This window comes from Pipra filicauda, unplaced genomic scaffold (genome assembly GCF_003945595.2).
Source record: "Pipra filicauda isolate LSUMZ 115617 unplaced genomic scaffold, ASM394559v2 scaffold344_size1527164_pilon, whole genome shotgun sequence".
In the NCBI taxonomy this organism is placed as follows: domain Eukaryota; kingdom Metazoa; phylum Chordata; class Aves; order Passeriformes; family Pipridae; genus Pipra; species Pipra filicauda.
Genome location: NW_024104470.1, coordinates 1082750 through 1109457, shown reverse-complemented (window position 1 = coordinate 1109457; position 26708 = coordinate 1082750). Strand labels below are relative to the sequence as shown.

At 48.6% G+C, this 26708-nt stretch overlaps 1 protein-coding gene across 1 annotated transcript in view; it reads left to right on the top strand.

The window, feature by feature from the left end:
* Positions 1 to 2543: 2543 nt before the first annotated feature.
* Positions 2544 to 26708, top strand: part of FAT2 (FAT atypical cadherin 2) — a 57010-nt gene continuing 32845 nt past the window's right edge. The window contains exons 1-5 of the mRNA XM_027718248.2: positions 2544 to 2588; positions 14356 to 17641; positions 18112 to 18426; positions 25361 to 25422; positions 26267 to 26578. Of these exons, the coding sequence (XP_027574049.1) occupies positions 14377 to 17641; positions 18112 to 18426; positions 25361 to 25422; positions 26267 to 26578 (3954 nt within the window). The 5' untranslated portion in view covers positions 2544 to 2588; positions 14356 to 14376. The remainder of the gene's footprint in view (positions 2589 to 14355; positions 17642 to 18111; positions 18427 to 25360; positions 25423 to 26266; positions 26579 to 26708) is intronic.

The window sequence follows — 26708 nt, the reverse complement described above, 5'->3', positions numbered from 1 at the left end:
ATGTTCGCCTTTGTATGGAAAGCAAGAGTCCATCTTAGTGTCCTAGCTAACTATTAATATGATATGAGGATAATATAATATCAGGATTTTGGGGTCTCTTCCCCATAGCTAGATTGCTGCTCACCCCACTGCCGTGATTTATTAGGAAAGGCAACATTTCTTATTATTAAACCATCTGGTACATTTGGTATTGTCTTGCCTTGCTGAGATCAGCACTAGCTGAGGGTTCACACCTTGCTACACCAGATGAGACCAAGTCCCCGAATCCAGTGTCTCCAGGAGTCCCCACTGCTCCAGACACAAGCAAAAGGAACAAGGCACCTGGCCAGTTGTGAAAGGCTCCAAACATAGGGAAATGCTGGTTCTTGTAGCAATCAGCTGATGCCCTGAAGCCAGAGGTTTGCTCACTTGTACCTTGGTATGTCTAAATATAATACAAGTATTGTTCCGAGCCCTGCGTCAGCCCCACTGAAATCCAGCCACCAGTACCTGATTTTCTCGCCTTCCACGGCTGCGAGACACGCAGCTGCATGAAGGAACTTTTCCTTTCATTCCTCCCAAATGCACCTCCCATTGCCATTAATGACTGATCACCTGGCCTCCTCTCATGAGACATCTTAAAGAAGAGCTGATTTGCAATATCAGAGTACTATTATCTCTACTGTCACTTTTAGATTCCTCAAAACTTCACTGCACGTTCCCCTACAAGTCATCTGAATAAACCAGCTGGAAAAATGGACAAGCTGCAAGTGTAAATCCAACTGGATTTCTGCCTTCTTCCCATTCAATTCATTCAATTCAAACTATTTCTTGGCCTGAACGGGCTTGAAATCATTTTCCAAGTGGAGTTAGGATGCTGTGAGCAGAGCACCCAACATGAACACTAGCACAAAAGCTAGTAGAGTTCCCAATCCTGCACTGTCCCATGGTGACCCCAGGGAGATATTCAGTCTCACCACACTGTGCACATTTCCTCTCTCATTCCTGGTACAAACTGTTTCCTAGATTTAATCTAAATTCCTGACCAATTTTGATTCCAGCAAAACTGCATTTTCTGATGAATTTACCATATTACTCTCACTCACCTCCACCAACAACCCTAAACAGTTCAATACATCATGGGTCAACTTCTTCACATCTTTTTGGATTTGCACCATGAAATCATGTGGTGTGTGATTTCATTTGATAGCATCTAGTTTGAGACAGGTTTCAGTTGAGACTGTATGTGTGGCCAGAAGATCCATAGCCTGCTGTCCCAGGGTATTTCTAGTGACCAGTAAGGTGCAGGTTTGCACAAACCACTCCTCCTCAAACGGGATGTTAATGGGCTCTGTCTCTCTTCTCCACTCGCTCCTGTGCTCACTGTCATCAATGTCCCCTGCATGGAGCCTCACAAGGAGCAGCTGGGCACCTATGCAGTTTAAAGTTAAAATTGTCAAGTTTCCATATTCTTTACTTGGTTTTGTTTTCCTAAAACCATACATAAAGCTTTCTGGTAATTTCTTCTGCAAAAACACAATGGAGGCAGGGGAAACTTCACCTAAACCTGAACATTAAGACCTACCCCTGCATCTGTTCAAACTTCATTGCAATCCAAAGGGGGTATGTTAGTATTTACTGGGGTTTGGGATGGAAAGAGGAGGGGAGAGGGAAGGAGACTGGAACAAAAGAGGACTGAAGCTACCCTCATCAGGGTCCATGTCGTTTCACTTTGGTCCGGCCCTGAAGAACACCCCCACAGTCAGGATGCTCTTTCTGTACCAAGAAAACCCCCCCAAAGCTCCCATGCATTGTTTGGTCTCCCTGTGCTGCCATCTCCCCTGGCTGCCTCCCTCTCCTTTCTCTGCCTCCCGCCTTTTCAGGACAGGGACCACCTTTTCATCCTCTGCCTGTGCAGCACTGAGCACCCTGGGGCTTATTGGCGGCAGTCGGGGTTTCTGGGGGCTCCCCCAACACAAACAACAGCAACAACCTTCAAAGTGCCTCTCCTCACGCAGCTGCTCTGAGGGCAGATTCAGGTTTCCCCCACCCCCTTCTCCCCATCCCTCCTTACAACACCCACCTGGCAGCTAGTTAAAAAACAATCTTTGGGTTTTTCAGGTGTGTCGGAGGGATTTACCTGACATATCCCAACCCCCCCCCCCCACCACCCCCCTGCAGTTGAGGTCCTGGATTTCATGGCAATACTAGTTAATCTAACAGTAAAAAGCTCTGCAATTATTTGGCTCTAAGGCTTGGGTCCTTGCCCAGCTCTGACAGACACACGCGCACACACAACTTCACTTCTCCAGCGAGGGAGAGGGCGATGCCTCTCCTCTTCCTCCACCTCCAGCCCGTCACGGAAGGGCTGGTTCTTCAGCGAGGGAGTTCCACCCCCCGCAACTTTCTCCCTTGCTGCTCCCGACCGGTGCTGCCGGAGTTTCAGCCAGGAAAATCCCTTCTTGCAGGAGTTTGTCGGAGCCCTCTCCTCTGATCTGCAAGCACCATGGACCCCCAGCAGCCAGCCACGTGCTGCTGCGGGAGAGGATTTTCAGCGGAGGGAGCAGAGAGGCAGTAAACTTCAGGAGAGGTCTCTCCTGTTGCAACAGGTAAGGCACGCTGCTCGCCGGTGTGGGAAGTTGAAATGACTCAGGGAGCAGTCTGTACAGCATGGATGGAGGGAGGCATGGAGGATGCAGAGATTTAGTCATGAAACTTCTTTTGCATGTGAGTAACTTTTGCTGGAAACAGCCTTATCCTACAGAGAGAGCTTTGGGATGCAGAGGGAGAGCCCTTCACCTCTTCCTTCTGGCAGCCCTAGCATGGGAGGTTATGGAAGGAATCTGGAAAAGCTTCATCCGTGTTTGCACTGAGTTTGCATCTGGTCTTAGCTGGGAATCTTTAGCAGGCTGCAGCCAGTGCAAGCAGGTGGGCTCCAAGTATCAGAGGCAAAAGTGACGCTGCAGAGCAAGGCAGGTGTGGAGGGGTTGAAGAGAGAAGCACTCCAGGTGTCTGAACGGGGCAGGATTTCTGCAGGGAGCAAGCTTGTGCTGGAAGAAATGGATGAGCCGGGGCAGCAGCACTGATGGCGTCCGGCTGTAGGCTCAGCTGTTGGCCATGTACAGCCTCACTTCCTGGGGTGAGGCAATACTGCTCCAAGCTCTGTCCCCGCATTCCCCATTAAGCCGTTTCCAGTGTCACCTGGAATTGGGCTGTGCCTTGGGGATCCCTGAGTGTAGTCACAGTGCTGGCGTTTCCCTGCATGCGCAGGTGAGAGCTCCTTGCCTACCCTTGTTCCCCTTAGGGGGGACAGGCAGCAGAGCTGAGGAGCTGAAGCCAGAGCCACTGTCCCCACTTCACGTGGGAGTGCCTGTAAACGTGTGTGTGTTTGTACCTCGTCACCTTTGTTCACTATCAGGTGCCTTATGACAGAGCAAGCCTAGTCCCAGTTCAGGGCATGGAGGAATTATTTCCTATGTACATGTGCAGCACTGAGAAAAGAGGTGGAAATACAGGGAGGGAGGCTTGGGCACTTGGAGCCAACAGTGCCCTTCCAAACTGCAGTTATCAGCTAATCAGCCTCCCGGGGAATTAAAGGCAGACTCCGTGGAGCACAGCACTCCAGAGGGGCAAAGATCAGCTGTTACACGACAGGGGTTGCTTCGGGGAAAACCCTTAAAAGAAGCTGTTGCTCCTTTGGGCTTGTGGCTGCAAAGGGCTGAGAGTTTCCAGGATGTTTGGAAACTCAGGTTGTGTGGTGGCTGGAGCTGGGCAGGCTCTACTGGGCAAGCAGGGCTGTGGCCAACAGGGCTTTGCCCAGGACCCAGGCAGTAGGACTTGGACCCCTCTGCTTCCTCTGTTCTAGCACTCAGAGGGGCAAAGAGCGGGCAGGGGATGTGTAGGGAGCTGCCACGGCTCTCCAGGCTGTCAGCTAGACAGACCTGGGAGGTTATCAGAGCCTTGGGATGGAAAGCAAACAGTCTGTATGGGGCTCCTGAGGAAGGTTGGGCTGTCTCGGTATTCGGGACAGCAAAGTCACTGGGCTTGGTATTGTGTACCCTTATCATCTCCTAATATGCAGCACACCTCCCCTCACCGGGAACAGTTCAGGGACATCCGCCTGTCTGATAAGGGGTTGGGGTTCCTGAGGGTCTGAGCAGGGTCTCTAACCCAGCCAGGGAGTTGAATCTCTCCTTCTCCCCATCTGCCTGTTGTGCTCTAACATGCTCCATAACATTCCAAAAGTGAGCCCAACCGCCCTGCCTGCGGAGGGGAGAGCGCAGCAGGATCTGCCCTTCTCCTGAGCCTTTCCCTCAGCTACAGCTCACACCACGGATGTATTTCAAATCCTAATGTTCTCAAACCGGTGCATCTCCCAGCCCTCCAAACAAACAAGCATCGTTCATGTACGAAGGGAGAGTTCAAAGGAGGTGTAACACCTGGAATCAAACATCTGTTAGAAACTAATGCATTTTGCATCCTGTGCTCCTGCCAACCGCTCCAAGGCAAGTCCTAGAGGATTGTTCCAGCTACCTCCATGCTGCAGCAATGGCATTCCCTGCTCCCTGCACCTCGCTTTGTTTTTTGCCACGTGTGGAGTATGCGAGTGCAGCTGCACCTTGAGCAGTAGTGGGCTTCCTTCTGTATCGTGGACAAACATAAGGGGATCAAATACCCCTTAGTTCTTTTTATTTTTTCTATTTGCTGAGCAAGCAATTTTTCCTCTAACCACACTTTCTCCTTGGCAATGGGGCAGGTACTGGTTTATTAGCAAAGAAACTTTCTTCCCTAATTCTTGGAAGTAGGAGCTCTGGGGAGGGGCAGGGTGCAAGGGCTGCTAGGAAGGTTTGTAGCTCAGAAACGAACAAGCAGTAGAGTTGAAACAAACTAAAGGAAGAGGGCATACTGGAACAAATTGCTCAGGATACTGCAGAGGCCAAAAGTGTATTTGGCTTCAAACAAGGTTTTGATCCATTTGGGACGGATAGCTCCACTGGAAGTTAGTAAATGCAACAGCCCAAGAACAACCATGTATTTGCATTGATGCTGAAAAGTGGGAGAAGGAGCAAGTTACACATGCCTTGTTTCTTATGCTCCCCCACTAAGCAATCAAAACTGGCCATTTTGGGAGAGACAACACAGAGAGATGGCCAAACATGGCTGTTTTGATGCTCTTACCTTGTGGGACTATTTTGGACTGACTAGGTTGCACCTTGGATAGATGCTGTGAGTCAGGCAGCTTGGTTATGCCGTGAATAGATACTCCATATGGCTCAGGTTGACAGGGACATTGTGTGCCCAGCCTGGTTGTCACAGGTGCTCCAAGCAGTGTCCATGCACAGCTGCTGATTCCACAGAGGTGTGCTGCAATGGCAGGAGCTTTCAGAAATGTGTTTGCAGCAGAGTGTCCAGAGCAGGAGGTATTGACTTGTGCTGGGAGCATAATGAGAGCTGACAAGGACACATTGTGGCAATGAGACCAGCCTGGGCAAACATGCCTGTCCGGGGGGTTAATGTTTTCTCCAGTGAAACCCTAAGCTCCCTAGGTCAGGGGCTGGCCTTGCATCAGGTTGTCTGACAGGGTGGACACAGCACAGGAGGTGAGCTGCTGTAGGCAGGTCTGAGAGCTGAAGGTTTTCTATCAGCTTGCAGGTATCGCTTTGCATTCAATAAATGTCTGCTGCAGGGAATTTTTGTGGCACAGCTGCTGGCGTCCTGGACAGCCATCCTTTTACAAGGGAGGATCATGCCCCATTCATTCGCTGTGTCCTTACGGTGCCTCCAAACACAGGAAAGGGACGGGAAGGAGCGGTGCAAGGCAGACAGATGGCAACAGAGCGAGAGCGACTGCAGGCAGAGCAGAAAGCTGCTCTCCGTGCTCACCTTCGGGCACCAGAAGGGAAAGACCAGCAGGGTGCTGGGCAGGGGAACGAGAAGATCGTGGTATCAGTGCAGGGGCAGGTCTGTGGGTGAATGAGAACTGCCTGGTAGGAGAGAAAAGGTGAGAGGGGAGGCACGGTGGCCAGGGCTGTGCTGCAGGGCAGGCAGAAGCTGAGCAGTCTGTGTCCTGCTGGGGGCTGGGGCTCCTCACTTGCATCCAGCGGGGCACAAGGTCCCTCACACAGCTCTTCATGGCAAGATGCTCTTGGGCTCCTTCCCAACAAATTTTACCACTTGTAGGATGACATGCATGTTCCCCACAGGGAATCACAGAAAGGGCATCAGAGGACTACCAGCACTCAGGTGATGAGGCCAGTGTCCTCATTACAAACATCCAGGTTGAGTTAAGGTGAGGATGAGGACTCACACGGTCAGACAGCTCAGGGTCAGAGCCCTTTCAACACTGGACAGAGCTGCTTCTCTCTTCAGGCTGGAGTGAACTGAGCCCAATTTGGATTCACAGCTCTGGTGGGAGTTCTGTGTTGGGGCCTCAGAAAAATCTCACAGGCTTTGCAGCACCTAAATAAACAGCTGTTTTGCGAGCAGCAGAATTCATGAAGCTTGGTTGCCTGGGGCGCTCCCTCTTGTGTGGATTCTCTGATGTCTAATAATCGGGTTGGGCTCACATTAGAGCCTTTTCTTCCAGCTGGGAGTCCTAATTTGGATTTCTCTCCTCTCTCTTGCTACTTTTCACAAGCTTGTGCAAACCTAACTCCTTTCAAGTCTTTACGTATCTGGTTAAATTCGGCTAAAAGTGGCCAGTGGATCCAAAAGCTAGCAGGGAGGATTGACAATGTGGTCCCACAAACCAGCTTCTTTCAGCAGTCTGCAGACAGGGCAGTGATTATCAGTGCAAGATAACTTGCATCTCAAGTGTAAGGAAAATGTGAAAGACTCGGTATGAGTTTTGGCAGGAGAAAGCAATCAAGGAAGGGCCCAGGATTCCTTGTGGGCTCTCACATCCTGATGGTCATGGCACTCCTGCTGGGCCAGCTAGTTTGCAGTGACCAACGTATGTGGTCCTTGGTGCTAACAGCCTCTGTGGGAGCTGAATCACAGAGTGAGAGGTGCACAGTCCCAGCAGCAGCAGAGTTGGGGCACGCTCACATGAATACCTGACACGCTCCAGCTGGCTCTCATGCCAACATGTTTGGGCAGCTGCACTGTGATGCCCAACCCCAGGGCCCCTCACACCCTGCCTGGTGAGCAGCTCCTGCCAAGCCCCCTTCCCACTGGTACTACCCCGCTCCAGCCCCCAGGGCTGTTTCTCATCTCAGGCAGCCAGTACCTCGTTCCCACGAGAGCCACCAGTGGGATCTGCTGTTTCCTCTGCATCTCCGGGCTGTCCTAGCTGCTGTCCTTGTCCATCCCTCAACACCTCCCTGGTTACCGGTGCAGTGGCAGCTTCTGGATCACAGGCAGGATTTACCCCGTTGCTACTGAAGAGAGCGGAGGAAGGGGATTAGGAATAATGTGTAAGGATGCTTCCCCTGCCCTTGGCACAAGCAAGTCCACTTCCCTGATGTCACACTTTCCCTGGAACAGGAACCAGCAGCAAGGCAGTTGGCACTGCAAGGTTCCCTAGGCACACCTCCACAGCTCTGGAGCTGCTCAACTAACTCTTGCTCTAGAGTGATGTTGCAATGCCAAGACAGATACAGATCACTGACCCTTACAACTCTACAGAGATTTCAAGCCTGTTCAAGTTCTCCTGTGTGTCTAACAGATGAGCTTACAACAATGACAGAAGCCTCAGCAAGGTGACATATCTGAGCCAGGATTAGGCGTTGGCAGCAGTACAAAATCCATCTCTCCCTGGGTTCCTCACAGAGCTGTGGACAGAAGTGCCAATCACAGGTGGAAGGGTGGCAAGAGAAAGCCTTTGGCTTTGCATACACGGTGATGCCTTGACTCATGGACAGAGGATGACTTGGAGGCAAAGACACATAGCACCTGTTTGCTCCAGTGAAGGGTCATACAAGGGAGCAGGTAGAGCAGCAGGGCACAGCCAAAGCCCCAGGGACGGGGTAATGGGTGAGATGTCTGAGGAGGAAGTGAGTGAGCGGCTGTCTGGAGGAGGCCACAGTAAGGTGTTATGGAGGGGCCTTTAGAGCCAGAATGCATCTGAGCATCCAACTTGTGAAATCTGGCACAGTTAACAAAGGTGGCAAAGCATGCAGCTGTATGGGAGAAGGTGGAGCTGGACATCACAGTAACTGAAGCGTTCCCAATCACCCTTCCCACGTGGAAGGCCATCTGTCTCTCTCCTCTCCTGCTCAACCAAACCATGTCTTGCACCACTCAAGGGACAGCATCTCACCATGCTCCCACTGTCAGCCCTGAATGGTGATCCTGACAGGACCCCTCAGGTCCACTGGCAACAGCAGACCAGGCCCAGGGAAGGCCGTGCTGTCTCAAGAGCATTTTTACCAACCTCTGCAGCAATACAGCCTGACTACAGAAAAAGGGTGTTTCAGCACCAGATCTACCAACCTGGGGCCTAGATTGGCCCACACAAGTCAGTGTCTCACAGGCTTCCCACAGACTCCTTCGAGAGAGTCTCTCTGTTCCTCCAACGCCCCTTAGAGGCTGCCAGTCCAGGCTCCCCAGGTACCCAGACTCTTCAGGGTTAAAGCACCTGCCTGACCCAGCTGGCAGATGATGGAAGAAACATCTCTGTGGTGCTTTAGGACCTGTTCTGCTCGGGAACATGTGTGAGACCTCCTGACATGCTTAGCAGTCCAAGGAAGAGTCACTGCTCCACGTGCCAACGTGAGACTCATTAATCCCACGGTTTTCCATGGCTCTGCAACTGGGAAGCCGTTGGTACAGCCCACCCCATCAGCACACAGCCACTTTACCCCAGGAATGGAGCTGAACCATGAAATGATGACAGCGCAGGGTCTGGCACTGCTCCACAGCCACTCTCTGTCTGATAGGAGCAACACTTCATGGGACACTCCAAGCAAGGGCAGACCTTGGTTGTAAAAGCCACACGCACCAGGTTCTACATGATCAGTCGCCTTGCTCCAGGCTGTCCAGCAACCTGAAAACAATTTCCAAGAGTCTATCCAAGCCATTCAGAGATTGGAAAGTTGAGATGGGGAAGGAACAGCCCAGCTGTGCCTGGTTGGAATCTGCAAGTCCAGCAAAAAGCTGCACCCACACTAACAGAGCCCCCAAGCAGGCTGGTGCAAGCAGTTCTGCAAACATCAGCCCTAAGAAAACCATCCACAGGCGCTGGAAAACCCCGAGATACACTGAGGAAGGAAACGCCATAACTTCAGGGGCTCTTTTCATTAGTTTTCTGGCTTTGTGTAGTACCTCCAGGATGTATTTCTTCTGCTTCGCTGCAAAACCAAGCAGAGACTGCACAACAGAAAGCAGGAGCAGGATCTCCAAGGATGGGATGGTTTTGTTTGTTTGTTTCTTCAAAGTCTAAGAAAACAGTTCAGAAAATTCCCATCTCCACAGGGAATTCAGACCTGGTAGGGCTGACTGTGAGCAGCCATCAGGGAACTCACCAAATGGAAAAGGATCCAATTCCCACCAGCATCGCTGTGGCAGAGGAGAGGGCAAACATTAACCCAGTAGCCCAGCCCCCATGCAGGGTGTACACGTGTTATTTCAGTGCTGGGAAGCAAAACATCTCACAGACATGGCTCAACAAAGCGTGCATTAAACTCTGTGACTTTCCAACGCTGAAAACCCAGGGGTGGCTTTCTGGTTGATCCAATTTGGCAGACAGCTGTAAGGATATTGTCCCAACTGTAGCTGAACCCCTTCTGCTCAGCTACCACCCAGACCAGGAGAAGATAGTGTCTCATCTCTTATTCACTTTCCCAAAGCCTTGTACCCACCATCTTATAGGATTTACTCCCTTTGGTCTGTCTCTATTCCCCAATGACCACTGAAATTCAGACCCACCATTAAACTGCCCTATCACAGATTACTTGAACAACCAATCTCATCTCCTTTCCCTGAGCTCCAGGGTCTTGTAGGCTCTGACAAAGAAGTTGATGTGTTTGGGGATGGTTGAGACTGTTTCTTGTAGTGAGGAAAAGAGGGAGAGAAAATGGAGGGAGGTGGGGGAAGAAAGCAACAGAGAAAGGAAGAGGAAGAAAGAGAACCTGGGATACATGCTGGTAAAAGAGTAGAAAGGGAACAGTTGTTCTTATTTTTCAATGAAAATAATGATTTTTCTTTAATCTTCTGATCTCAAAACTTTGGGCCAAGCCCCCACCACAGCTTGTGAGGAGAATGCTGCTCACAGTGCACTCAGTACTCGCTTTGTTTTGTGTTTTGGGTTTTTATTGTTTTTAAATGCTCCTCTTGAAGGGAATCAAAAGGTGGGGCTGGGGCCACACCTGTTTCCTGGCGGGCTGCAGCACTTTTCTGCAATATGGCCAACAAACACAGCAGCCCACACGTTGCAGGAGACCCCTGCAGGACCCCCCAGAGGACCCCCCCCAGGCCATGCCCCAGCTGGCCAGAATAGCCCTGGCCTGCACCAGTCCCCCCAAATCACCTCTCTCCACAGCCTCCCCACGCACACACTTTGGATCTCAGCACCGTGTTTGTTCCTTCATTTCAAACCAACAGATTTGGGCATGTCTTTGACAGAGGATCACAATTTGGATGTTAAATTTAGACGCGCGCTTATGCTCTGATTAGAGATACACCGACTGTTTACTCGCTTTGTGGGGAGTTTGCATCTACAGAGCTGAGGGCGAAGCCCCTCCAGGCTCTCTGATCCTCGCCTGGTGATTAGGAAAGGAGGTTGAATCACCACATAATGATGCCCTGGTATTTCCCTCAGTCGGGAGTGTGCCTTACCTTCCGCACTCCATCCCACCGATGATCTTTCTCCAACACATCTGCCTGCCCATGTGCAGCCAGCTCCAGGAGGGCATCTGTGCCCAGGGGAGCCATGAAAGAGAGAAGTGGAGAGCTCTCAGGAGTAGAAATAACTGATGCCATCAGATGAGAGACCAGAGGCTGGTGAGAGTGTTCAAGTGTTATAGGCTTGCTGCTGATTTGGCAGCCCTGAAGTGGGTATGGCCCTTTGCCATGGGTGCCATGGATCATGAACTTATTGTCAGCACAGGGTCGGGGGTAGCACAGCTCAGAAAAACAGGAGAAATAGTTCTCTTAAGTCTATACAAAAAATCTGTTGCAGGCAGGTGACTTCACCCAGTTTCAGCATGGAGATCCTTGAACTCCATTGCAAGGGCCCTTGAGCTTGGCAGCGCTGCCCCTCCTTGGTAGCCACCTACAACTGGGGTTTTAAGGGCTCTTAAATTGATATTTTTGCTGTTTTGACACTATATACAGCTTTCCCACCCACAGAGCAAAAGTCATAGAAACCCACCTCGTTTCTGCTCGTCCATTACTGTTGCCTTCCAGGGTCAGTCCCAACAGGGCTTTCCTGGAGCTGAGACAAAGCAGCAGTTAACCAGATTTCCCCTCTGTTCAGAGCACTGTCCCCCATTTTTCTGTTGAGCTTCTCCACGGCCTCTGAAACAAGGCCTCCAGTGCATTGTTGCTTCCCCGTGTAGCCTACTACAGGTTAGCAGTAGTAGGTGATGGTTTCCAGGCCCAGGGTGGGAGGTTGTGAGCTGTCCAGGAAGCCCCAGGACACTCAACTGGAGCAGGTCAGCTCTTGAAAGACACTGGTGACTGCAACCCTCTTCATCTCATTCTTTTGTCAAAGGATAAAATAAGAGACAACAAACATGGGCTTGTGTGGAACTGCTCAAACAGTGATAGGATTTCCCAGCAATATTGATTGGTATAGAAATTGTCCAACCAGATGCGCATGGAATATGAAAGGTGGTGAAATACCACATCTCAGAGCACATGCAGGTGCTGTCAGGGGACATGACAGACTCTCTGTGCTATTATTCAGGCTTTGAGCATGGTCCTGACACAAAGAGAAACTCTTAGACTTCCAAAGCTGATGGTGATGCCTCCTAAACAATTCTCCCTAAGTTTTGTCTGTGCCTTTCAAAGTTTCAGATCATTTCCAGAGGAAATGAGGCTTCTGCCTCATGCCCCAGATGCGTAGTCACTCTCCATCCCTCATAATAACTGCTGAAGCCATTGATTGCTTTCAGCCCAGCTTGTAATTGAGAGCAAAGCTCTCAGAAATATGAGGTCACAACAGGTTTTGCCAAATAATTACCTGGACAGAGGAGTAAAACCCTGCTAATACCCCCACAGAGGGAAAAACAGCAATGTAAGTGCAGCCCTTCTTAGATCTTAGGAAATATACAGGCGAGAATGAGTTTAAGTACGTTCCAGGAGACATTCAGAAGAAAGTTTGCATCTTGTTAAACGCCAGAAAACCCACTCCTTGCTCAAGGTTATCCTCCCATATTGAATTGCTGGTGCCCAAGAAGGCATGTGCTCTAGCTCCAGCTTTTCTTGTGGTTGTGGAGTTCATAACGTCTCTGCTTTGTGGGTTCTCTGATGTCTTACAAGAGATGAGTTCACATTGCCGTTTCAGTACAATTCAATTAAAAAGTCAATTAGCCCAGATACAAAGCAATCAGGTTCATTAAGTCTGTTGTTCATGGAATATCACTGGTTTTTGTTGCTGTTTTATTCTGCTGTTCTTATTCCACACCGAATTGCCTGTGATTTATCCTGCTCCACAGCCCTCGCAGACACGCGCGCATGCAGCATTCCTACATCTTCTTCCCAAGTTCAGCAGTTGAAAATGTTGGAAGGGAGCAGCTCTAGGCAAGTCCCTACATGCTGCAGAACTCTGAAGCGCTGTTAAGTAACAAGCAACAAGCAGAGCTTTTAAGAACATGGTTTTCAGCTTCTCAGAAGGAACCACATGCCTTTCTGGGTCACCTATCCCTGCCCTCCAAGATTTTCTTTCATTTGCTGTGCATTTGGGATTATGTTGTATTTCCTAGACGTGTGAAATGATGTCATAAAAGAAAATGAGTCTGAATTTTGTGAAAACCGAATTGTGTTGATTTTGCTACAAATCCTGGTAGTTTCACTTCAGCTTCAGACCATTTGTTTCAAAAAGGAATGACCACAACAGGGAGATTTCTGGATGGTTGGCATCAGTGTATGAAGGAGAAAAGGATTTGAAGGAAGTATGACATTTACAGCTTGGTATTTATCGGTAATTAGATATCTCAGTAAGAGAATATGACACACATTGTTAGTTGGACTCTGACAATTTGTTCCTAACATTCAGCTTGACTTATAAATTGGACTAGTTCTGGCTCTTAAAGAGATGAGTCTTGAAAAAGTGTCTGGAAAAACAAGTCTTCCCTGTTTAAATTAGGAATGTGCCAAATGACTGGCAGGTACTTGATATATAATTTAAATTTAAAACAGGAAGAAACAGTTCTAGATAAAGATCTCCTAGGGATATCTAGGGGAAATATATGCACCTATATTTAGCTTATCCCTGGTTTCAACCCCTAAGTGCACACACAGCAGCACGCACTTAGCTTTTGAAAAGAACAGGCCTTGATCCTTTAACAAGCTCCGCAAAGCTCACTAATAGAGTTACATCCCTGTTAATCACATGTGTGCTCCCCGGTTCCTACTTTGATACACCTTGTTCACAGAGATAAATCATGGAGCCGCAGATGCTCGGGAGTTGTTAGAGAAGGAAGTTGATGGCGGGTGGTCATGGATGGCAGATCCTCCGCAGGAATCCTGACCCTGGGGCTTTGCCAAGAGAAGGGAGGAACTAGGGAGATTACTCAGTGGCTGAGGGTGACATGGTCAAAGTGTCTTGCTGGAAACCTGCACATAGAGGAGGCAACAGGGTCAGACCTGTGAATTAGAAGAGCTTTGTGGTAGCTGAGACATGACTAGAACCTGAGCTAAAGCTGTTGAAACGTTGTGGAGCTGCCCATTCAGAAGGAACTCGTACAACAGAGCAGGGCATCACTTCTGGGGAAGGACAACCGAGTCCGTAGCACAGGGAGAGAAAATCAGTTTGTATATCGACTCTTGAAAAGACTTTGCAAGAACTTGTCTGGAGAGAGAAGTTTAGATGGAGAAGGGAGGATGGAGTAACAAAAGAAGAGCGAGTTTGGACTGGAGGTGGAGAGTTCAAATATGCTATTTGAGTAGAGAGAAGGCAGAATGAAGGGAGGGCGAGATTGTTCACAGAATAGGAAGTCAGCCTGATCAGAGAATCTTACATGACTTTTTACATTTTGCCCTCTACAAGGACAGAAACTGAAGCAGAGAAAGCGAACAGATCTGAGCCAGCATGGGGATGTGGGAGGACAGGTCTCTCACTGGGACAGAGGGGAAGAAGAGCTGAGATAACAACCACATCAACAAAGGCTGGGGTAGAGAGAGCAGGGAGGTGAGGCTGAGCCCATGGAGGCTTTTTCTCTGACACACTGATCTTAATGAAAATAACCAATGTTCTTCCTTTGGCACCTACAGGACTCAAAGAGGCACCACAACATGGAAGTCACTATCAGGAGGCACTTCCTGAGTTTCGCTGTTTTCCTGATGCACTGTGTGGTCCGCAGGGCAAGCTGTGAGAAGGGCAGCACTTCCCCTCTGCACTTCACCCACTTCTTCTACAATGCCACCATCTACGAGAACTCAGCCCCCAAGACCTACGTGGAGAGCTACGTCAAAATGGGTATTTACAAGAGAGACCCTGAGTGGGACATCAGATACAGAATAGCCTCTGGAGACAACACTGGTCTGTTTAAAACAGAGGAGCACGTGATAGGGGATTTCTGCTTCTTGAGAATAAGAACCAGGAGCAGCAACACAGCACTTTTAAACCGTGAGGTCAAAGACAGTTATATGCTAATAATCAAGGCCACAGAGAGCACCTTTGCCTATGAAGCTTGGGCCAAAGTCTTGATCCACATTCTGGACAGAAATGACTTGAAACCTCTCTTTTCACCCCCCTCCTACAAAGTGTCCATCAGAGAAGACACTCCTCTAAAAACAGTGGTCAGCACACTCAGTGCCACTGATGCTGATGCTGGCCAGAATGCTGAGTTCTACTACTCCCTGAACACCAAGTCCAACCTATTCACCGTCCACCCCACCACAGGGGCAGTTATGATCACAGGTAGGCTGAACAGCACCCATCGAGGCAGGCACCACCTGCAGGTTTTGGCTGTGGACAGAATGAGAAAGATCATGGAGGGGAATGGCTTTGGGAACTTGGCCAGTCTCACGATCCAGGTGGAGCCATCTGCCAGGAAACTGCCCTCTATCTCCTCAGTGAAGGTGACATCGCCTGACTCAGATGAAGACTTTGTCTATGCAACTCTGTCTGTAGAAAGTGGTGACTCAGAAGCAGGGATTGATTCAGTTGACCTTGTGGATGGAGATCCAGGAAGACATTTCAAAACCATCAAATCCTATGTTGGGAGCACTGAGTTCATCATTGTGTCAAACAAAGAGATCAACTGGCTACTTTACCCGTTTGGTTTCAACCTCAGTCTGCAAGCCAAGGACAAGGGCAAGCCACCACTGTTCTCTCCTGTTAGAGTGGTCCACATACCTCCCTCCAAGTATGTTTCTGCCAGGTTTGAGAAAGAAGTGTACCGGGTCCAGCTCAGTGAATTTTCCCCAGCTGGAAGCCAAGTCGTTATGGTGAAGGTCACACCAGTCTTCCCAAATCTTAAATATATTTTGAGACCCACATCCGACAGCACAAGCTTTAAAATCAATCCTCACACTGGACTGATAACTACAGTCAGAGCAATGGACTTCCACGAGCAGTCTCATTTTGAACTTGAAGTTACAACCGTTAACAGTCACACATCCACGACTGTTATCATCGACATCACTGACTGCAACAATCACGCTCCAAGTTTTACTCAGTCTTCGTACCGTGGGGCCTTTGATGAAAATGTTCCTCCTGGTACCAGTGTCTTAACAGTAAGGGCTACAGATGAAGATGAAGGAGACAATGGCTTTGTCACCTACAGCATAGCCAACCAGAAATCAGTTCCCTTTGTCATTGACCCCTATTCTGGCATCATTTCCACTTCCAAGTCGATGGACTATGAGTTGATGCAGAGGTGGTATCACCTGCGGGTGTGGGCATCAGATTGGGGCTCACCCTTCCGCCATGAAACAGAAGTGTATGTGTCCCTCATGCTGAGCAATGTCAATGACAATGCTCCTGTGTTTGAGAAGGCAGGCTGCAGTGGCACCATCCCACGGGACTTTCCTGTTGGGAACCCCGTGGCCACGGTCTCTGCAATCGACAGTGATGAGCTGCAGCATATCAAATACGAAATCAAGTCTGGCAACGAGTTACAGCATTTTGAACTGAATCCCGTCTCTGGAGTAATATCCCTTAGAATATCTCTGCGAGATCTTCCTTCCGAACAGCCACTTTTCTACTCTTTGAAAATAACTGCAACAGATGGAGAGAACTATGCTTTGCCAACATCTGTGAACATCACTGTGGTCGGCCAAGGTCTCCCTGTCAAAATGCAGTGTGAGGAAACAGGAGTCTTGAAACAACTGACAGAAACTATCATACACTCCATCGAGTCTCAGTCTCAAGGCCATGGGCAGGATGATGAAACATCTCTGAACTTGCACCTTATAAACCATAATGCTCCTAAGTTTGATGACAGCTTTCCACGATCTATCGATATCGTAGAGACTGTTCCCGTCAACTCAACTATTGCTGACCTTTCAGCTACTGATCCTGACACTGGTTTTAATGGAAAACTGGTCTATGTGATCTCAGATGGAAATGATGACAGTTGCTTTACCATTGACTTGGAACTGGGTCTCCTTCAAGTCCTTTCTCCTCTAGATCATGAACGAACCAGCTTCTACATTCTTAACATTACTGTGTACGACCTTGGTACACCACAAAAATCATCTTGGAAGCTCTTGGCTGTGAATGTGTTGGATACCAATGATAACACTCCTAAATTCCCACAGGGTGCCTACTGGGTGGCAATACCAGAACATGTAGCAACAGGGACAACAATAGCTCAACTGAAAGCAGAAGATGCTGATACAGATGACAATGGGAGAGTAAAATATTCTCTCCTAACCCCCACTGACAAGTTTGCCATTAACAGTGTCACTGGAGAAGTGATGGTTACAGGTGCTCTGGATAGAGAATTGTGGCCCTGCTATGTGCTGAAAATAGAAGCAAGAGACCAGCCCAAAACAGGCTACCAGCTGTTCTCCATTACAGACCTGGTTGTGACTCTGGAGGATGTAAACGACAACACCCCACAGTGCCTCCCAGCCCTCAACAGTGTGATGGTCCCAGAGGATCTACCCGTGGGAACTGTCCTCCTGTTCCTGGAGGCTTTTGACCCAGATGCTGGTTCTGGGGGTGAGGTGAGGTACAGCCTCGTTAATGATGAGGACATGATGTTTCATGTGGATAAGCTGACCGGGGCACTCCGGTTGGAGAAGGAGCTGGACTATGAGAAGAAGGACTCTTACAATCTAACCGTGCAGGTCAGTGACGGCGGGAAGCCCTTCTCCCGCTCTTCCCTCTGCCACCTGGAAGTGAACATCATTGATGTCAACGAGAACTTGCACCCACCACGCTTTGCCTCCTTTGTCTTCAAAGGCTGGGTGCAGGAGAACAGCCCTAAGGGCACATCGGTGATGATGGTCACAGCCAAGGATATCGACAAGGGGAAGGATGGAGAGGTTCAGTATTTCCTCCGAGAAGGCACTGGCATGTCAGTCTTCCGCATTGAAAAGGACACAGGTAACGACATCTTAATTGAATAGTGTTTTTTAATAGTGTAGTTTAAAGGATTAAATTACACGATGTGTTTGGCCTGACTTTTTGACCCGATAGAACATTTCTGTATTCTCTCTGTTTACGCAGTTCCATTCATTCAAGCCTGTCTTGCTTGTGCAGGGGTATACTAAGTGCATCCCTGTATCTAGGTAGGAGCAGGCGGGGTTTGTCTCCTTAAAATAATGGAAAATCAATGTCTGTCCTCCCCCAAAATTCTAAACTCTTCCCTTTCGCTTGTGTTACAAAAATTAACCCTCAGCACAAGCAAGCCCTCGCCTTCCACACAGTCTCACAGCCATACAAGTTTGGTGCCAGAGTTCGTATCTGCAGCAAAGACCAGGAAGCAGACTAGAGACACAGACTGTTCTGGCATTAGGGACTGAGCGGTCTGAGTTCCTTAAATCCCTCACAAGCACTCTCTGTCATTCTCCTAGGCACCATACGGACCATAGGATCACTTGACCGAGAAGGAACATCTCACTACTGGCTGACAGTGCTTGCTCTTGACCTGGGAACAGTTCCTCTCTCTTCCGTGACTGAAATTTATATTGAAGTCACTGATACCAATGACAACCCACCTCAGATGTCCAGACCTGTCTTCTATGCCTCTGTGATGGAGAATTCCCCACCAAACACATCTGTCCTTCAGCTTGATGCCTTCGATCCAGACTCTAGCTCAGAGGGAAAACTGACTTTTCACATCCTAACTGGAAATCCTCAAGGACTTTTCGCCATTAACCTCATTACAGGTAAGACTGACCCAACTCAGCATTTGTTTTTGAGGCTTCCAAGTGCCCAGAGGATGTTACATATTCAATATAAACAGCCCACACAGCTGCCTTTGTCACACCTTCCTCCTGCAGCAAAAGTCCCAGTCTCCAAATACACTGTGTGGGGAGTCTGAGGATTGAAACTCTCCACCTGAGGGCTGCTATTTGCATCCAGATGGCTCTTAGAATGACACAAATGCGCTACTTTCAAAGCCCTAAACAGAACCAAGCAGTTGCTTTTAATCTTCCCCCTTGTAAACAACTGCCCTGTTGCACAGCCTGAGCCAGGAAACACCCTTCTGGAGGTGACTATCTGCTCCTGAGACAGACCCAGGCAGGATTAACAAAAATTAATCCCGCTGCACTTAAAGGCTCCACCCATTCTCCGGAACTATTAATGTAGTGAGTGTAGTAAGCCTCTCCTGCCATCTTCCTAGTCCGTATCTTTCATCTCAGGATTATTTACCAGATCTTTCAGAGCCATCAAAAACCTGCTGATGTTTTGTGTAAACAGCTTCCTCAAACTATCCCAGCAGAGCTGACATTGGGCCAGTCTGGCAAGGAAAGCTGTGCCGAGCCTTTCACGCCATCAGCTCCTGGGAGAAGAGGGAAGGGAAGGCACAGAGCCTGGGTATGGGAGAGGATTAATTGCATGACTTTGATCTCCTGCAGATGATAAAAGCAGTTCACCTACTGCAGCGGGATAGAAGCCTGCTCTCAGAAAGGAGTTGGATGTGTTGAAAAAGGCTAGAGTGGCACTCAGTTTTGTGTTAACAGTGGTGTAGTGGCTCTCTGGCAGTGCTCTACAGCTGGCTAGGAGGGGTGTGGAAGAAAGAAATTGTGATTCTGAAATGCTGAGATCCTTTTGTTGCAAGAAACTCATAGGGTGTCTTTACATGGCACCATATAGATACACCTGGAACTGTCAGCTAACTGTGAGCACTGCTACCCCCAGCTGTAGCTATCTCCAGTGTCAGAAGCTTTTTAGCCAGGTCATGGCATTGTTCTGCATCCAACTTTCTCACATAATCCAAACAGCCATGCACAGCCCCAGGACAGCTTGCACAACACAGGGTTCTGTGGAGAGGTGCCTTCAGAAGCCCTGTTTTATAAAACCACTGCCTTTTCAGTGGGATATGAGCCAGGAACAGCTATCAGGACACCACGCTGGCTCCCCTCATCAGCTGAGCTCTGTCTTGCACTCCTGCACCCTGCAGGAAATTCAACCTTCTCTGTACTGCAGGCAAAGCTTCCACACTGGTGTGAGTACAGCCCTGCAAAGTCATGCTGTCATGTTCAATGGCAAAATGAGTGACACTGGCAAAATCCAAATGTTTGCTAATGAAATACTTCACCTCTAAGCCAACCCTTTAATTCCCATCTTAGACAAAAAAAGCCCTCTCAGGTATGAGTCATCTCTTCTTCATCTCTCTCTAGACTCAGGTGATTTGCATGAGAAGAGTGATAGGTTTGTCAGTTCTGTAAGAAACCCATGGGCTGATCTTATCTCTTGGACAGTTGCTGGAGGTCTCTTTAAACCCCAAGCCTGATGAGGATTCAGTTATCCATTGTTTTACTTGCATGTCACCCAAAAGAACAAATAATTACCTGTGAACATTCACATCAACTGAGCAGTTTATATTCTTGTGCTTACAATATCTAAGGAGAAATAATCTGCTACTACTGCCAGAAAGAATATTTCAGCCCCTTCAGGGCTGTAGGCAGCTTATAGGAAACCCAGTGGTATTTTCGTTCTGCAGACAAGGGCAGGCTACTAGTGCCATTAAGTAGAATAAAACTATAATTTTTGGTCTCAGCCTAACAGTGCAGCACTGGAAGATGAACTGCTGGTCTTTTAGTGCCTGTTCATCCACATCAGTACAGGGTTGTATCCAAAAAAGGGTTGTCCCAGTGCAGTGCAAATCGAATGAGTTATGTTTGAATGGAAGAGAGAACACATGGCAAGTATCTGAGCACTACAGTGCTACTTAACCACTGATGTTTATTATGGATTTTTAGGACATGTTCCTTGGTTTTCAAATGCAATAAATGCATCTCTTCTTTCACTACCCAGGGGAAATGATCACAAAAAGACCCAGAAACGTTTGAGTTCTTGAATGCCAGAGTATGTATGATCCAGATTGCCAATACTCATTCCAAGATCAATCACAAACTCTATGACAGCAAAAGAGTTTGAGCAGGTAGAGCTGCTTATCTGCGATGAACCTGAATCTCTGTCACTTTTTTAAATGATAAACATTGAAATTTCAGGGGGAAACAGCAGAGTCTTCTGTTCTTAGTCACATGATTTGAGCAAGGAATAGGATAACCTGACTGTGTCAGGAGTTCCTCCAGCTCCCAGATCAGAAGGGAGGCTCCTACATAGAATCACAGAATGGTTTGTGTTGGAAGGGACCATTGAGTTCCAACCCCCTGCCATGAGCAGGAGACAGTGATTGAGACCTCTGCTTTTTTCCTCTCCCACATTGTCATCAAAGGACAAATTAGTCGCATTGGCACTGAATAAGACAGCACAAGAGGGCCAGAGGTTGATCTGGGTCTCTCCTAGACAGGGCACTCCTGGCTGGAGCCCCTTGGCAGACAGAGAGAAGGAGGAGGCGTGTTCTCATCCCGAGTGGTAATAGGCATTAAGGTCCTAATGTACTGCTACAACAGGCATGTCTTCAGCCAGAGTAACCCTGTAGAATAGCCCTGGATGATTATTCAGGGCACAGTGCCACAGTGTTGCAAGTAAACTAATTCTGCTCCTGGAGCACTTGTTCTGTGTTTGATCCAGTATCTCTGCACAGGGGAGGGTTGGCCAGTGGAGACATGACCAGTGAGGCCCCTTGACTTCTCCTCCTGAGGCCTTGCAGGGAGACAGGAATGGCTGTGATAACTGTCCCTCGGCAGTGCTTGGCTCCTCCGGCATCCCCAAACTACTGCAGAAGGGCTCTAAGCTCTTCCAGCCCTCAGTTCCCTAAAGAGGGTGGAGAAAAAGAGGGAAAATAAATCAAAGGCTAAGGAGAAGAGGGAACAAAACCGTGCACTGAGATGAAAGCTTTCTGCCATGGGCGATGGAATCTCTCCAGCCCAGCCTGGCAGCTGTTGAGGAGCAGTGTTTGTGGGAGACAGAGATAGATAGTACATGGAGAGATGGGCAGATAGCAGGGTTTGGGGTATTCTTTTGCTGGAAAGATTTTCAGCTTGTTTTGCAGTCCCTGATGTGAAGAGGATTTGAGTCCAAACAGGGCAGAGAAGAACTGAGAGGCTGTGGCAGGAAGAGTCAGGTTGAAGCAGTTCATCCTGCTGAAAGGCTATTTAGAGAATCCTTTTGCTTTGGACTGTGTGTCTCCAACTCTTATCTAGTGCTTGTTCTTCTAGTGTTTTTCCTGCTGTGTCACTGTCCATGGGCTTCCCCAGGATATGCCTGTGGTTCCCTGTATTTCTCTACGTGGAAGGACATCCTGCTCTTTAGGTCTGAGGGATGGTTGCACTGCTGCACCCCAAATCAACGTACCACAGGCTCCAGCTGAGCATGGAGTAGTGCACAGCAGGTCAGATCAAGAGGGGAGGTGGTAGGAGGAGGAGAAAAGAAGGTCAAATGGAAGCAAGAGTGAGACGAGAAAGAGGATTTCAGGAGAACAACCTCTTCCCTTCTCAGGCTCTTTTGAAAGCCCCAATGCCTGCAAACCTGATTCTGGCTATTTTAACTATCTTAGATTTCCCCCCTGCAGCAAGGGCAGGGGGCCAGCAACCTCCACCCCAGCCCTGCTCTTGCCAGCAGAAGTTATTATTATTTTTTGTTCCCTGACAACAATGCGCTGGTAATTTTGCTGCTCCTGTTCCAACATGACCAGCTTTCCTCTCTCCCCTTTCCAGGTAGCAGGCGGGAGAATTGCAGACAATCCTTTCCCATTGCTGTGTGTAGACAGGCTGCTGGAGCAGAGTTTGTGCCTGCCTATATGCAGGAAACAGAAGGGACTGTTTCTGGTCCTTTATGTGGATGCAGAGCTTGGCTAATTGGCCAAGTGCAATTAAGACCTTTGACAGTTTTGTTCAGTCTCTGTGAGACTCAGCAGAAACCTTCAGGGCCTCATGCAAGAACACAAATAAGGGACACTCACTCTATCACAAGTCCCATGGGACAAGGCTGGCTGGGGTTTTCCAGCAGGGCAGGGTGCTGATAACTCACACACGTGCACATGCTCATGCAAAACACTCATTAAAACTAAACGTGCACTTCCCACGTCCTTGTAGGGGACAGCAGAAAGAACCAAGGAACTGTTTCCCCAGGCCACAAAAGCTGATGGCTCTTCCCCTTTAATAACAGCTTCCACTTCCATTTTAGCCCTCTGGCCTCACAGGGTGTATAACCAAGTAGCAACAAATAAAAGCAAGCGTTAATTCCAGCAGGCTTCTCTCAAGGACCACGTCCAACCTCTGTCTCAGTGGCCATGGGAACACTGCTGGCAGTTTGTGCATCTGGGCATTGCACAGCACCATGACTCCAAACAGGAATTAGAGTGATTAACTCACAAGAGCTTTGGGATCTCAAGGCACAGTGGTAACTGGCTCCAGAGAGGGAAAGTGGGAGCCGTGGTTGGGCAGGGTAAGGGACAGAGGGAGTTTGCCTGGGGTCAGGAGGAGAAGCCAACTTGTGGCTCAGCAGATGTGAAGCTAAACCAAAAAATTCCATCTGGTGAGACTCCCAGCTGGGATACAGTACAGGTATGTGATAGAGAGCACAGTCAGCTCTTACTCCCCAGGAGATCTGAGCATCTTCAGTGGTACAGACAATCAAGAGAGTCATTAAATTCCAGTTCATCTGCCTTCACTACAGTCCTCCTTCTCCAGGTCTAGAAAGCTCAGCTACGATCTTGTTTTCTTTCAGGTTTTTTCATTAGTTCATGAAAGAATTTCAGGGTGTGGCCAGGCAAATCCAAATAGTCACTTCAGAGTGGTTAAATTCCCCTCCATCAGGTGGCATGCAGTAATCCAGGGCAAACATGGTGTTAGTCTGCTGCAGCTGGGTTTTGCAATCTGATAGACTAGAAATATTCCCTGTGTGCACACAGGTGTCAGGTGGCTCCTTTGTCAGTATGTATGTGTTGGCTTGTTAGGCCAAAACTGTGAAGCATCCCATAAGGTAGCTGGAGTTTTAGGCTTTGCTCCCCCACCCCAGCCAACCTATTGGCAGTGAGGACAGGAGCATCAGAGATCCCAGGAACTGCTGCTGCAATTCCTTCTTCAGGTCCCCATTTCCATGAGTTCTGCTGCTAATAGAGCTCTACAGCCTCTCAAAAACCTGGGAGAGGTTCAAAAGCTTCTTAGCCAGTGGGTTCTTAGACCACTTCTGAGTCCTCTTCACCTGCCAAGGTGTTGAAAGGATGATTAGGAGAAGAAAAAAACCCTATGACATATAAGCAAACAGTTTTTCAAGCCATCTTGTTATAATCCATTAAGGAGTGTTGATTTATGATTGTAAAGGCATCAAGTAAATGTTTAGCACAGTGGCTGGTGCCAAATGTGAATAATCCCCGAGAACAAGTGGAAACCGTGAACAACAGTCTTCTTACAAGCAGCTGCTCCCTGCTCCCTCCTTCAGCTGCCTGGTGCTTCCTGCAGCCATTTGAAATTTTCTCCTGCCTGTCACGCTCAAACAGACAGACCCCAAAGTCTGCTACAGCTGAAAACAGTACTATTGATTAAAACTCGCTGGCTTTGGACCAGAAATGAGAGTGGAGGTGGGTTCATGCAGCTCAGATTAACAAGTCTTTCAGGACGCACAAGTGCATGTGCTCACACCACTGCACGTGCACACTGCCTCCCATGCAGAGCATTTCCCAGGGTAGCATGAGCCTGTGTCACTGCCTGCAGTGGTCACAAATATTCACCCTGCCTTTCGTTTGTGTGAGGAAGAAGAACTTCCTTTCGTGAGGAATAAACACCACGGTAAGGAGAGACCGCTGGGAGCAGGAGATGTGGAGAATGGACAAAACCACTCACAGGTGTCAGACTTGGTGACTGTCAGAAAGTCATACATTATGTGTGCAGTTTCCATCGTTGGTAAAGCAGTTGTGAAAATGGTCTAGAGCTGCTTTTCCCCAAAGGTGAAGAGTCAAGCGCTCAATAAGGACCATTATCAAACAAGAGGTGAAAACAGAAGCCTCAGCTCCGTCCTTTCCATACTTGCATCTATTCAGCTTAGTCATTGACAGGCCAAAAACAGTCAATTACAATGATTTTGTTTCAACTCTAGTTTATTATAGCCACAGTTCCTCCCTCCTGCATCCATCCTATTCCCTGTGGTTAAACTACTGTGTATTTTTCAGAAATCCCTCAAATATTGCAGTTGTTAGAGGATTCATCCTGTCTCTCAGCAAGGCTTAAATAATACACCAACATTATTATTGACTGTGTACCTTATATTTAGCCTGAATGCATTTGTTCTGTCAGTGGAATAGAGGGTATTTCCCAAGGCAGAAGACAAAGTTTTGTCAAAACACTGTAAATTAAAAAGAGTAAGGTTCAGCACAGGGAAAATAGGAGTCGAGACTTGTTAAGAGTCCAGACTTGTGCCAGCACATGCAGAATGTTTCTTACTTAGAGGCATAAGAAAAGTTTTGTTTTCATGGTCCTGCTGCCTTTCTCACCTAATGCCTTGCCAACCCTCAGCTGATGCAGGCATCTGGTAGGTGTTCCCCCTCCTCCATGGTCTCTGTGATCAGAGAGCAACACCTGCACAAAGGAAGGGGACAGCTTTACCTCTGGGGGTCTTTCTCCTCCGATCACAAAGGGAACCTGAAACAGGACAGGTGGGCAGGCTGATTTTGGGCACTCAGGGATCTGATCAGCCCTGGCTTTTCTTGCATGCTGAGTCTTGGAGCTCAAAGGGTTTCTTTCTTGGCAGGTTTGATTTCTACAACTTCACAGCAGCTGGATCGAGAATACAAGGCTGAACATATCCTAGAGGTGGGTAATGATGATTGTAATTAGCTTTATTTACCTACAAGTGTATTAAGTCCTCAAAGAGCTTTCCTTGCAAGTTGGAGCACAGAGAAAGAATCTCATCCCATCAGCTCCCAACTGCTGGGAAACTTAATTAAATGGTGTGTGTTGCCCTAAGAGACAGCTGCAGCAGTACTGTGGGGTTTATTATTTACTTGCTGAAGACTGGAGCAAAAGTCCTATTCTGGAAGCTGTGGGAATGCAGGAAGAGGACTGGAACTGTCCTCTAGCAGGATGGATAGTAAGTTTGGGGGAAAGAGCAAGCCAGAGAAATCCACCCTCATTTATCTCATTGTATCAGACATTGCTGTGTAGCTTTGGTCACTGGCCCCCATCCTCAGCTGCTCTATGTATGTTCCCATTAGAAGAATCTGGAGGTGTTTCAGTCTGTCAGAATGATGGAGGATAATACATTTCTCTCTGCAATTCAACTCCCAGCATGTGCACATGCTGGGAGTGTGCACAGGCACAGCAGAGTGAGGATGGGTGATAACTTGCCAAGCCATGGCAATACAAACATTTTCAGCTTTATGATCCCTAATGACCAACCTGACCCACTGCCTGGAGCAGTTGCAGGCAGGAGTCCTGCAAACTTATCTCCCTGTGCATGGACAAGCCCTGCACAGTGCCAGCTACAGCCACCAGGTTTTACCCTGCAGAGAGGAGCAAAGCCTCTGAAAACGTTGGGGTACGAATGCAGATCCACACAAAACCCCTAGCTGAGTTATTGCCCATCAGGATGAAGGCTGGCTCATATCCTAGGTCACATCAGGGAGCTCTGTCACCTACTCCCTTTGCTTACTGGCAGGTGGCTGTTTCTGACAATGGAGAGCCAGCCCTGAAATCCACCAGCAGAGTCGTGATACAAGTCCTGGATGCCAACGACAGTCCTCCCAGTTTCCCTCACAAGCTCTTCATGGTGCAGCTTCCTGAGAGAGAGGCCTCAGAGACACCACTGCCAGTCTACAGGCTGATTGCTTCGGACCGTGACCAGGGCCAGAACAGCCAGATCACCTACACCATCGAGGAGGAGGAGGAGGGGGTATTCACCATCAACCCCACAACCGGCACAGTCTTCTCCAGGAAAGCTTTTCCTGCCTCTGAATACAACATACTCACGGTGAGAGGGGAGGGAAACAGAGAGAGATGGTGGGAAGAGATGGGTAGAGAGGGAAGAGAGAAAAGGGTGCAGAAACAGGAGATATAAAAGAGCAAAAGAGAGAGAGAAAATGCAGCAGTGGGAAGAGAGC